This window comes from Clupea harengus, chromosome 15 (genome assembly GCF_900700415.2).
Source record: "Clupea harengus chromosome 15, Ch_v2.0.2, whole genome shotgun sequence".
NCBI classification, from domain to species: domain Eukaryota; kingdom Metazoa; phylum Chordata; class Actinopteri; order Clupeiformes; family Clupeidae; genus Clupea; species Clupea harengus.
The window spans coordinates 11,641,147-11,654,790 of NC_045166.1; the positions used below are offsets into that span (position 1 = coordinate 11,641,147).

A 13,644-nucleotide genomic window follows, 5' to 3' on the forward strand; every position below is an offset into this window, starting at 1 on the left:
TGGGCTCTCGGCACAAACCCACACCCCTTAGAAACACTAGAGCTGAGAAACGGCGGCTAACACCCTGTGCGTGTGCGTTCTTTTCTCCTTCACGGATGACGGCCTTCTCACAGACACCGTCGTATTGACTCGAACTGTAAACGCATAGCTGTAATTAAAATCGATTCCGCCTCTCATTGAAGTGCAAGCGATGATTCATATTTGGATATCAAAGCTGTAATTACTCCTAATGCGGTACTTGATTTCGGGTTTTTTTATCAGCTGGAGAGTTTTAACTCCTCAATGGACTGTTAATGCTGCGATGTTCCTGCACTCTCCAAAACTCCTACAACTCTTAAGGCGCTTGTTAAGCCAATTTGTAACTCGTTGTAAGTTGTGTAGTAATTGCATTGTAGATACACTACGTGCTCTCTCCTATGCTTTCAATTTATCCCTTCCTTTTTCACTCTTTGCCGTCAAGACAAAGTAGAGTAAAACAATGCACAGAGAAGCTACTGCAATGCTCCTGAAATCTCTTAGTAATATTTAGACCTACTTAAAAGCATAATTCTCATTCTCTTAGTAAAAAAGATGTTGCAATGCTCCTGAAATCTCTTGGCCAGTTTTTAAAACATTTAGACCTACTTAAAAGCATAATTCTCATTCTCTTAGTAACAAAGATGTTGAAATGCTCCTGAAATCTCTTAGGCCAGTTTTTAAAACATGCAGGCCTACTTAAAAGCATAATTCTCAGGGTATCAACGGATTCTGTAAAGAGATAGTATACAGTGTACCTTCCCTATTTCTTGTGCGTTTCCTTGGATTGGGTTTGAGCCCTCGGCACACGGTGGGCAGTGATGATGGCACACGGTGGGCAGTGATGATGGCACACAGTGGGCAGTGATGATGGCTCAGATACAGTACAGAACAAACAATATCAAAGGATTTTGTGACGAGATCATTCGTAATGCCATGTCTGTTTTCTGGACCTGTGTTTTCATAATTGGCACAAACCAAACCTGGGACAGCAGCCCTTCTCAGCCCACTCTTGTATAGAAGAACAACTTTGTTTTTTGGAGAACACCTTCATTTATGCATGTTTTTGAGGTCTTTTGTCTTGTGAATTTGTCAGTGTTAGCACATTTGAAAAGGGCCACGAGGAGGCATGACGTGCAGCCCAGAGACAAGATCCCCCCCCCCCCCCTGTACTGCCTCAGGGCGTAGTCAGTGTAGCTTATGGGCATTTCCTGCTTCTCTTTGAAAAGAGCTACCAAATTTCACTTAATTGTGCAGAGGATGTTGTGTGAGTAATTGGACCACTGAATCGTATGGATACATCTGTGGATCCACACATATTTTAAAATTGTGATTGTTTTCCCCCCTAACCCCTTGTAAAGGTAGTGCAAAGTACCTTTCAGCTGCCATGAGTGCATTGATTAGAAAGCATTCAAAAGTTTGACATGACCTACTTTTTTATCAGCTTTTTTATCTCCAGTAAAAAGTTCTACTCTATTCATAGCCAAGTAAATATGCTTGATATATTTGTGTAATAAAAAGCAGTTGCTCCCAGCCACACTGTATGCCAGTTTGATTGTTTCCCTGGTAACGGGCATCACCTCCTAGTAGCATTCAGTGCATAAACCCCAGTGCATAACCCTCCACCCCCCCCCAGCCCTTTCCTCCCTTCCCATCCATCCACCGGCGGCAACTGAGTGCAATAAAGCCCCAAAAATTACAGCGAGCGGAGATCTCAATAAAGCGGCACTACGCCCATGACGTCGGAGTCTCTTGCGCCTCAGCCTAATCTATCCTGATGCTGTTAAAGCGCAATAGACTCTCACCTTATTGGACCAATAGACTCTCACCTTATTGGACCAATAGACTCTCACCTTATTGGAGCAGGCCTGATGCAGCCGTGGGTCTCCATCTAAGTGTCCTAAGCACCTCCCCTCCCTCTCCCTCGCTCTCCAGGTTTCTCCCTCTCTATCCATCCCCTTGAATATGCACAGACACACAGGTGCACAGACTCTTGAGCAGCGGTGTTTGTGTGTGAGTGTGTGTGTGTGTGTGTTTATGTGTGTGTGTGTGTGTGTGTGTGTGAGGGTGGGTGGGTGAGGAGCTTGTGCTGTGAGCCCTAAAGGTTTCTTTATGCCTGAAATACGACGTGGCGCATGTCAAAGACGCTTACCTTCTCCCGCTTACATCGAGGTCAGCCGCTGTTGGTCAGAAGCACTTATCATATTTTTTTTTTCCTTTTTCAAGCAAATGGGATATTTAAAATTTGATTGGGAATGAAGTAGGCTGCCTGTGTCCCCCCAGGAGCTGATACTGTACGTAAAACCCATTTAAACCCCACCTTTCCAGGCCTGGGCTGATGGAGCTGGAAAGTTGCGAATGAAAAAAAACAAGAAGACGGAGAGGAGGACTGTAAGAGGGAGAGGTAGAGGAGGAAGAGAGATAGATTACTGTGGGAGTCACATCATTGACACGGTAACTTTTTAGGGGCAAGTTAGAAGAAAAGGATGTAGTGAGTGAAAAGAATGGAGTGAGAGTAAATGTAAATGAAATGGAGAATGAAAGCAAAGGATAGAGTGAGAGGGAAAGACAGGGGAAATGATGACAAAAAAGCTATTACTATTCACCAGCAAAATCTGACAAAACATGGAGAAGTTAATACGTTCTAAGAAAGGAGAGAAAAGACACTCAGAAAAAGCGTCACAAAATATCTTGGTATATCATCAAGGATTATTGCCTTGTTGTGAGCCCAGCTCCTGCACTCTATGGTCTCTCTGGTCGTGTGTGTGTGTGTGTGTGTGTGAGAGTAAAAGCAGGAGATGAAGAGGGGTGGTGTGGGTTCACGGGATCAGGGGACACCTGCCGTCAGAATGTCACACTCCGCTTTGGCCGTTTCACCACCCCCGGGATTCACTTGCCTCCACGGCTGCCCAGCCAGGGGTGACCTTCATTGCATCTCCGTGGAGATGACAGGTGTTGGAGAACTGGCCCCTGTGTGTGTGTGTGTGTGTGTGTGTGTGTGTGTATGTGTGTTCTCTGCCAGGATTTCATTGACGAGGACTCTAAGGCTACGGGGATTTGAATATTTAAACAAAGAACACTGAATATGTTAGTACGCCAAAGAAGTATGCTGTCAGGTTGTGTATTTGTAGTGCCACATGTTGTGTTCAGTGTTTAGGTAAACAGGACTCTCAAATCTGCACTGTTGTCACGCATTTGATTAACGCATTTAATCACATTCTCTTAGTCACAAGTGTAATGTAGCCGCTCGTGGTGGCACACTGACAGTCAGTTGCGTTGTGGGAAAACGGGCACGGCTTCAGTCGATACATGATGCATGATTCAATAGCTTCCCCCTGCTCTTCCTCCTTTCAGCCCAGTTCTGAGGGGTTGGGGGGCCCGGACTTGTCACCGTGGTGCTCCAGGGCCCTGTCCAGGGCGGGCGCTGGGCGCTGGAACTCGGGGTGGATGGATGGACAGAGAGGGCTGGAGCGTGTTGGAACACCTCTGGTGTATTACTGCTGCAGCTGATCATTGGATAAGAGAGACACTCTCTAAGGGCCTGAGTGTAAATAATAGATGTGAGAGAGAGATGGATAGAGAGATAAAGGAGAGGCTGAGAGAGAGAGAGAGAGAAAATGTGGGAGAGGAGAGAGAGAGGGAGAGATAGTCTTAAAGGTGGAGAGATAGAAGAGACAGAGAAAAAGAGGGGGACAGAGGGACAAATTGAGTGAGCAAAGGCCGAGGAGACAGTGTTTGAAAGGCGAGGGCTTGTGAATGTAAGAGGCACAAAGACAGAGAGACTTGAGTGAGTTTTAGAGACTTGAGTAAGTTTTAGAAAGACTTGAGATTTTTTTATGTTATTCTACATTAAATGTAGGTCATTCCAAAGTGATATGAAATAGAGACTGAACTGAAAGGGCAGATGAGCACCCTGTTATTGCTGAGAGCAGTTTCAACATGGCTCCATCTTTTGTCACTAATTACGGCGGGAAACTGGAAAGGAAACATCAGACATGCTGCGGCTCTGGCTGTTCAGAACAGAGGATAAAAACACATCTCACTTTGAGCTTGAGCCAAAGCACTGTTAATACTGTGAATAAGAAACCTGTGCTTGTTTATGGTTCTGAACTTGATGCTGTTGCTGCAAGCTGTCTTTTGTCATTAATTACTGTCAGAAATTGTAGAATGAAAAACAACATATAACATTTTGGATTAATAAAAGAAATCATCTGTTCTTTATCTACAGCGTTTTATGCAGCCTTAATCCCCTTTTCATCTTAGAATGTCCTCTATATATATGTATAACTTACATTGGACAGGAGCAAAGAAATGAACAGATGAATGACTGGATGAATGGATGAATGGATGAATCCATTAACTAATTGCCTAGTTACCTGCTTAGATACTTCACATGTTATGGGGGACTCCTAGAACCTTTTATGTGTCACTGTTTCTGCTTGCAGCTGTCATTCAGTTGTGTATCCTGCACCAGGGTTTCTTCACGTGTCTCCTCAGGGTGTCTCACTCTGCCATTTCTGTCTCTCCCTGTAGGATCCCATCTCAGACTCCACCGGCGTCGGTCACATGCCAGCGACCACCCATTCAGCCAGGAATGCCACACGGGCAGAAGACTCAGTTCTCCCGGTAAAGACTCGATTTTTTTTCCTCCTTCAAAGACTTCTATCTCAAGTGAAATTTCACACAGAGAGAATTATGTACGCATTAGAAAGCATCTTGGCTGAAAGCAACTGATTGCTATAGTTATATACTTATGGTATAGCTATAGGTTTTTCGCATGATATTGAGGCGAACAAGAATAGGAAAATATAAATGCAAAGTAGAACTTTTGTTATCTGAAAGTAATCAGTGTCTCTCACACACACAAACTCTCTCTCACACACACACACAATAGATGAGCAAAAACCATTTATCTCGCTAATTCACTGAAGAAGGCCTCCTCATGTTTGTTGCATTTTTTATGAGATCTCATTGATGCGCCATATCTCCGTTTTCCCATAGTGAGCTCCTCATGAATCCCCCATTGTCTCCGGGCATGATGTAAACACACGACACGCACACTAACGCAGCAGCCAATCGCAAGGCTTCCTCTGCGTTGTCTCCATAGCCTGTCACTTTGCTTAGCTTAGCTCTGTAGCTCCGGCTGCTATATGTGGAATGCAGTGTAAGCACAGATGCAAATGAGAACCATAAATGATACATTAACGGAGGGGGGGTGAGGTGAGAGAGAGGGGGGGGGGGGGCTATGCCATCAAACTAACCCTGCATTGCTGAGCATTTCTCACAGACACCCACTCAGTGTGTCTCTCTCTTTCTCCAGCACTGACAATATAGCAGCATTAGTGTGACAGGCCTGCTCTAGACTTTTGTGCCCAAGGGTAAGATCACAGTGACTCGGAGCGAGCGCCAATGCTTCTATTTTTAACTTTTCCTCGGCTGGCGGTCTGTCTCAACTCAGTTCGGTCCACGTCTGGATGGGAACGGGGGGCGGTGTGTACAAAATTGCACCTTTCAGGAAACATGAAATGCGCTTGTTAAAATTAGCCTTTTGATCGCGTGACGGCTGGAACAAGTGGCTATGGCTTGTGCGTGGCGAGATGCTAATTAAAACTTGGGGCGCTTGTTGCCGAGGCGATTACAGATTTGCTGCTGCTTTCACTTGGCATAAACAATGCGAAAATAAGCCTCTGTTACTTTCCCTGACAATTATAATTGTAATTGTCCTCTATCCTTCCCTAATTAGCATTTTTATTTGACCAGTTCTGCTTCACAGTACTTTTTTCAAGTACTCGCTGCTCATTGCCAAGTTGTGAACAATCTTTAGGTTTCTTTTCTTGATGTTGATGCCTTTGTGGACTAAAATGGATGTTTTCCTCTAAGCGTAAGCGCCACCCCTTGCTCGTATCCCACTAGCAAGTAATCATCAGCCCTTTTCCGATGTACAATGGATTTTTCCACATCTCCTTGCACTCAGGGAAGAAATATCCGCTTCTAACACCATCCCCCAGTAGGAATGAGGCCCTCATATTCTGGCTTCTGGGCCAGCTGTCAAGTGGAGAAGAGCCAGTAAGGATACATTAGCTCAGAGTGGACCCTCCTCAGTTTTCCCCCTTGACATAAAAGGTGTCACATCAAAGAGCTATAGGCTTGGGATGCAGGCAGGACTGCTGCTAGACATCTATCAAACTGGAATTATTCATGCATAGATGGGCATGGAAGATCTCAGCTCATCTCAGCTCACCTCCCAGCTCTCCAGAGCAGACTCTGAGCCATCCACCTACCCTTTCAAGTGGAACCTATGGATATGGATGCTGAAGTGCATTCACTTCACCTCTCTGGACAAGTTCAGTTCAACCCGTCGTGTCCCACGTCGATTTCACTCATAAGCCTAACTATTGAATTTCAGCTTCAGCATGTATATTTATTATATACAGACTATGAGCCACAATTTAATTGACTCATTGCCATGCTTGTTGCCAGTTGCCCGTCAGTGACATTAGAGCCCCCAACCTACATTATATATATACATTATATATTTACTTCACCATTCTGGACAGGTTCAGTTTAACTAACTGATGTCCTTCAGTGTTTGAGATTTTCCACATTATGTAGCATGTAGTTGTCCAAGTCACATTTAATATTCACATCTTATATTGTAATGTCAAACTCACTGACCTGTAATGATTGGTTCTGGGTTTTGGTTCTGGTCTTTTGCACAAGTCTTTGGTCACTGTCAGCACGGTTTTTGTATATTTTTGCTGTGGGATGAATGAACATAAACATGTCACTCTGTTCTATTCACTGATGTCACTGTTCTATTCTCAGTTATATTCTATGCTCTACTCTGTTGTCTCTGTATTCTACTGTGGTTCTATTCTCTGAGTTTTTCTTCTTGTTTTTTCTTCTCATTTGTTAAATGGTCTCCGTTTCTCCCTCCTCACAGGGTCTCAGCAGTCTCTTCAGCTCCCTAAAGGTGGTGCGTCTGCTGCGTTTGGGTCGCGTGGCCCGTAAGCTGGACCACTACCTGGAGTACGGTGCCGCCGTGCTGGTCCTGCTGGTGTGCGTGTTTGGCCTAGTGGCCCACTGGCTGGCCTGCATCTGGTACAGTATTGGCGACTACGAGGTCATCGATGAGGCCACCAACACCATCAAGACCGACAGCTGGCTCTACCAGTTGGCTACCAGCATCGGCACGCCGTACCGCTACAATGCCAGCGGCTCAGGCCAGTGGGAGGGTGGCCCTAGCAAGGACACGTTGTACATCTCCTCGCTCTACTTCACCATGACCAGCCTCACGACCATCGGCTTTGGGAACATAGCACCCACTACAGACGGGGAGAAGATCTTCTCGGTGGCCATGATGATGGTGGGCTGTAAGTAACCACTGACCTCTCCAGAGTCATTCTCTCCTGTTTAGCAGAGTGAGCTAATGCTAACACTAACAGAGCAAGGAGCTAATGCTAACACTGAGAGCAAGGAGCTAATGTTAACACTAATAGGGCAAACGTTAATAATAACAGAGCTGGGAGCTAATGTTAGGGTGACCAGATTTGAGTTTGTGAAAAAGAGGACACTTCGTCGCGGACCCCGCCCCCTCCCCCTCGATGGAGTTTTTGGACATATTTTTCACATGCAGATGACCCCGTCCCCTCCCCGCAACGAAGTTTTGACATCTTTTTTACATGCAGATGTCATGTACTATTGTAAACGATGCAACTAGTGGAGGCGGCAAGGTGCTCAGTGTTGCCAGATTGGAAATGGCGTATTGTAATGTAACAGCGAGGTTACGCACAGGGGCGAATCTAGTTTCCCACTTTTGGGGGGGGCTAAGCCCCTAGATAAAACCTATTCTTTTTTCTGTGACCCAGTAAAACTAGGGGGGTCTGGGGGGGTGCTTAAATAGTGTCCTCTAGTGGGTTTTAGGAAGAGAAATTAACCAATTTAGATTTAAAATATGGCACAACAATAAACATATTGAAGACATCTGCTGAGATAGGTGCTAATTATACTGTAGCATGGTAGGGATTTGCAGCTCAAGTGAGTAGGTAAACGTTGTAGGCTAGAGTTCACCAGCTAGTTATAGCTGGCGGAGCTACTGAGTAGGGTAGCATACCCACAGGATCAATGAACCGGCATGATAAAAGAGAGCCACGACATCTATAATTAACTCGTGATTTAACCATTTCGTTTCTTTTACTATTTAAAACTTCATGTGCTATACCTTTATATCCAGCAGCTGATTATGGCAGCTTTCACCAGCTTGGGTCGGACAGTCGCTCCAAGTCTGTTTACTAGACGTTATCGCCGTCTGTCTGCACGCTCGTGAGGCTCACTCACGACCAAACAGAGCCGTGCACTTGCCATCACAGTCTCAAACAGGCGGGATTCCTGTGCTACTCGAGTCTATTTTATTTCTAACTCTAAAAATTAAACAAAATAAGTTCACTAAATAGGTTGTTAGGTGTTAATTTGACGATCTCAAAATACAAATAAAAAAATATATATATTTTTGCAGGGGGCTAAGGAAACTTTTGGGGGGGGGCTCCAGCTCCAGCTCTATCTAGGGATAGATACGCCACTGGTTACGCACCATGCCATTCTTAAAATTTCTGTCCAGGTGTCTCACATCCTCAATCACGTCACCAACCAAATGCAAGCCACCACGTAATTGACGCTACATTCATCACAGTATCAAAGGCACAAAATGATCGCATTTGGAGGATAATTTTCCTATCTGGCAACACTGGGAAGGTGGTCGACCAATGACAGTTCTCTCTACAGTTAGAGCTCGCGCAAGAAGGTGGAACGTAAGGGAGATACCGTTTCCAAAACTTGTAAGGAGGTAATAACTAGTTTGTGAAAGACAGAAACACAAATATCCGACGAGGCAAAATCCCGGACGTTTTTGGAATCCCTGCCGGACGCATTTTTTAGGTCTCGAAAAGAGGACATGTCCGGGTAAAAGAGGACGTCTGGTCACCCTAGCTAATGTTAACACTGACAGAGCAAGGAGCTAATGTTTACAATAATAGAGCAAGGAGCTTGAAGAAGCAAAGGCAGTAGCATCCAAAACACACATACAACACAAAATCAATACGCGAGTATAACATTTACATACCATCCAGACTGTACTCTTCACTACACTTACACTCTATTCCTCACTAGTGTATGGTGTACGCTTTCCTTCTGCTACAGAGCCACTGACCAAAGCTCAGTTTGTGTTGCTTCTGTCTGATACTGAATGGTTGGTCTCCTCTCTCTGACTCATTTGATCTGTTTTGCTAAAGTATGTGGATATTGTTTCACCCTGTCAGGCGTTGAGTGCAACCAGTATCCGATGCAGTTTACTGTAACACTCCACCACGGATCATTGTCTCATCACCGCTGGCTCAAGGGCTTTAATATAAAAACTCTGATGCATACTCTAATTTAATAACTCAGTAATTGCTACAGTCTGCGCCTCGGGGCAGATGCTACTTTGTTGGGTGCTGGGTAGATGCTACTGAGACACGGTGCCCTCGGTCGAGACAAAGTCTTGTGAGTTTCAATGTGAAGACGCATTCAGCTGTGACCCTCAATATCACTATTAATATTCAGTCACAATGTCCTATAGCAGAACAATGGATATTCATTAGCTTCAGCAGATGCATTTCTCTGCTGTGCTGGCCTTTGTGTGCATATGTGAGTGTGTGTGTGTCTTTATGTGAATACGTGTGCATTTGTATGTGCATGCCTTATATGCTGTGCAGGGTGTGTGCGTATGTACGTATGAGGGTGTTTTCATACCCCCCACCCCCCCAAGAGAAAGATTGGTATGTGTGTGTGTGTGTGGGGGGGGGGGGGCTATACACCTGTGAAAGGGCTTCCAGAGTAGATTCTGTGATGTATGCTGGAAGCTCTGTGTATTCAATTCTAAGAACTGACTAGGGATGTTGCAAGCTATTGCTTTATTTACTATCTACCTGAAGAGGTATATCTATGCCAAAAAAAACAACAACAGCAAGAAAGACAATTCTTGGTGAGATCTGAAAACTTTTTCTGTACGTAGCGGATGTGTTCCAAAACAAACTACAAACAAACCTCAAACAATCCTGTACAGCAGCTAGTTCGATAAGTCTTACAGTAGCATTGTTGCGCTAGACTTTAGCGGCTAGAGGATAAGAAACGGAGATGATATCAACAGTGTCAGCAGAGGGTTGCTTTGAGGTGGGATTTGTTTGATTTTTTTTGTTCAGTCCGTGTTAAGTGGGATAGTGATAGGATTAGATTAGAGCAATAAAGGGAGATAATTGTTCCAAGCCTGGATTATCGCCATGGTCGTTTAATGCTGTGATAGGGTTGTTTCACTCTGATACTCTTTTGATGATCTTCTGCCGCTTTTGTAATTTTCTTAATCTCCTTCTCTCTCTCCTTCTCTCTCTCTCTCTCTCTACTTTTTCTCTTCTCTACTAGTCCTTCAGTCTTTTATTTTCCTCGGTTCCTGTGTTTATACCTGATTTTAATGCAAAGAGATAAAAAGGAAATGTGTGTGGGAGCATGCATGATTGTGTGTGTGTGTGAGTGTGTGTGAGTGTGTGTGTGTGTGTGTGTGTGTGTGTGTGTGTGTGTGTGTGTGCATGCACATCATGCCAGCCTAGTTAGGTGTTTGAAAGAGAAAAACTGTACATATTGTTTGTCAATGTGAACGAATATGACAGTGAGTGCTGGAATAAGAAAGAGAGAGAAAGAGAGCCTGCCCTGCATGTGTGTGTGTGTGTGTGTGTGTGTGTGTGTGTGTGTGTGTGTGTGTGTGTGTGTGTGTGTGTGTGTGTGTGTGTGTACAATCCTTTGAACACCCTGGGCACCAGCTCAGCCAGACCTGTCCCGTGTCATTAATTATATGCCTTTACATAATACTCTACCCCACCCACACACTCTCATCTCTCTCACACACACACACACACACACACGCACACCTACTCCTGTGTACAAACACACACACACACACATCGACTGCACTGCCTAGGCACTTGGCTCTGGTCAAGCTATACACTACACTTCAGTGGGCCAGAGTTATAGTCTAATCAGAGCTCAGGGAAAGCATGGTGCTGAGTAAGATCTGATGGTCAGAGCCACAGGGCCTTACAGATGTTTGTGCACGTGTGTGTGTATCCGAAGGGTGTGCCACTCACGGACGGATAGGCTGTGTGAGCCTCTGACTGACTTTGTCTCTTACCTTGTACCGTCTTCACCATCCACTCTGTCCACTAGCTTAAGGCTCTGGTTACCTGACCCTTGAGGTAGTAGATCTTTTTGGAGGCTAAACAAGCGATCAGTATCATGTCTTGTATAGTGTGTTTCATAGAGAAAGGTTATTCAAAGTACTTTACCAAAAACCTTTACAAATGCATAACACATATTAAATATAAATGAAATATAAAAGGCGGCTATTTACAAGTAGAAATAAATGCAATGGAAATATTAATGAGATAGAGTGGTTTATTGGAATGGAAAATTACAGTTTTGATTTAATAATTACTAATGTGGCAAAATAATGTTGCGAATTTCATAAAATGAGCAAGATTGTTGGCGCAAACATGGGTGGGTCAGTGCAAATGCTGGGCTGTGTCCAGGCCAGTGGCATGGTCAGGTCCGATCACTCTGGGCTCTGTCCAGGCCAGTGGCATGGTCAGGTCCAATCTCTCTGGGCTATAGCCCTGTATATGTTAAGCTTAGCGCCGAGTATTTATTTCCTCCCTGAAAACTGAGGTGTTTATATCAAAACAACAGACAGACTGTGCAACATAGTGGAACTTGACTTGCAGTGTCTAAAGGGGGGGAGCAATTAGGTGCTGCACAGTGCACACAGCTGGAAGATGCACACACCCAGATGAAAAGCTCCCGTTTTAAAAACTCAATCTAGCCTTGAAAACTGATTGAGCGTGGGTATTACACAATGTATCAAATTATGTTGATGCCAAAAAACTTTTACTGATGTGACGAAAAAGCAACCCAAGCTATATAGCCCTTACACCAATAATTAGCCCACAGTGAACTGAAGGCCAAGTCTGTTGGGCTATAGGCAACATCGGGATAAAAAAGAAAACAAAATGAGTTTCTCTTTTGTCACGCATGTAAGCTTAATCTTAAATTAATATACCTCCCCAACCTACCAAGCCAATCTCCCTTCAAAAAAGAAAATAGAAAAGGCAACCCCAGGGAAACTTGACTTAACCCCTGAACTTTTCATAAGTTCATAAGCATACGAACATCTATCTCCTCTGCTGTAAACTGCTCCATTCGCGAATGGAAATTTATTGTTCGTTCTATCGTGGAACAACTACTGAGCTCTGTGTGAATATTAATAAGGTATGGTGGAATCATTGTGATTAGCTGATAAAGAATGACTTAATTGCCACATCCACTAATTACTCAAATAATTTATGCTCCATTGCGCCCTGCTTTGTGTCAATGCCATTAGCAACTATAGGTATCCCCACCTATTCTCACTGTGTGTTTGCTGATGCGTGAAGCCCATTTGCAGTGCTCATTGCCCTATGAAATTAGGGTCCTTAGTCTACTGTGCTTCCCAAGATGTCTCCCTTAATGCTAGACACTTATGTCTGGAGCGGATCTAGGTAGGGGTGATATTTTGGTACAGGAGGTTGTGGAATTATTTATCTTGGTAGCTGAGCGAGTCTGTTTTTAGAAAATAGGACAAAAGCTGAACCGCTGCGCTGTTAGTTGAAATCTAAAATGTAACTGTTATGTCTCAGCTCGGGTGAGCTTCCCCCATGACAAGAAAAAACGCTGAAAAGTGAATTCAGAGCGATTATGTGTGGGGAAAAAAAGAAGACAAATAAATGCGTGTAATAATAAATAATAAACAGATAAAAGTGTAAACAGCTGTGTGGGGTCCCATGCTTATTTTTCTCATTAAAGCAGCATCGTGGAATTAACAACACCCCAGTGAAGAATCCTCAAAACACAAGTTAGAAGTTTTTTTTTTTTTTGTATTTATTGTTTGTTTATTTATTATTTATTTTGGTACGTTTTTTATATAGTTCTTGGAAAGGCTGTATATGTGGGCTGCACAAGCATCTGCTAGTTTTTCAGCGCATATGGTAGACACAGTTTTTATATAATTTCCTGCTCTGCGTAATGACTAAAAGATGGCTGAGCCAGAGCCTACTGTATGACACACTACTCTCTCATGGGTCTTGTGTCCAGACAGTTGGAAATCCTCTGCTCTTTCTTTGCCCGCACTTGGTCCCGTAACTCACCCCTGGGACTCTCTCTCTGTGGTTAGGCAGTGGACTTTTAATTTTAACCTCAGCTACACATGGAGCCTGGTGACCATTGCCGACTCCACAGATGTCAGTTTAATGAAAGAAAGAAAGAAAAAACACAGCATTACACAGGACAAGATGTTAAAATCACCGTGCTAGTGTTAAGGGAGTTCACAAAAGGCCTTTTTGGGAGCTCTAATCAGAGATCAAACCTTAAAAGGCATGACACAGTCTGAAAAGGTAGATGTCCACACACTTCATTTGAGCGCTTGTAATTTTCAGTGTCTCAACCCTCTCAAAATATTGCATGGAATCATCATACTGTGATACAGTAAGTATGTGCATTACCTTCTCATCTGGT

At 44.0% G+C, this 13,644-nt stretch overlaps 1 protein-coding gene across 1 annotated transcript in view; it reads left to right on the forward strand.

Annotated features, from left to right (window-relative positions):
* kcnh5a (potassium voltage-gated channel, subfamily H (eag-related), member 5a) overlaps window positions 1–13,644 on the forward strand; it is a 98,674-nt gene that overhangs the window by 33,430 nt on the left and 51,600 nt on the right. Inside the window, exons 7-8 of the mRNA XM_012824688.3 lie at window positions 4,549–4,641; window positions 6,959–7,388. Of these exons, the coding sequence (XP_012680142.2) occupies window positions 4,549–4,641; window positions 6,959–7,388 (523 nt within the window). The remainder of the gene's footprint in view (window positions 1–4,548; window positions 4,642–6,958; window positions 7,389–13,644) is intronic.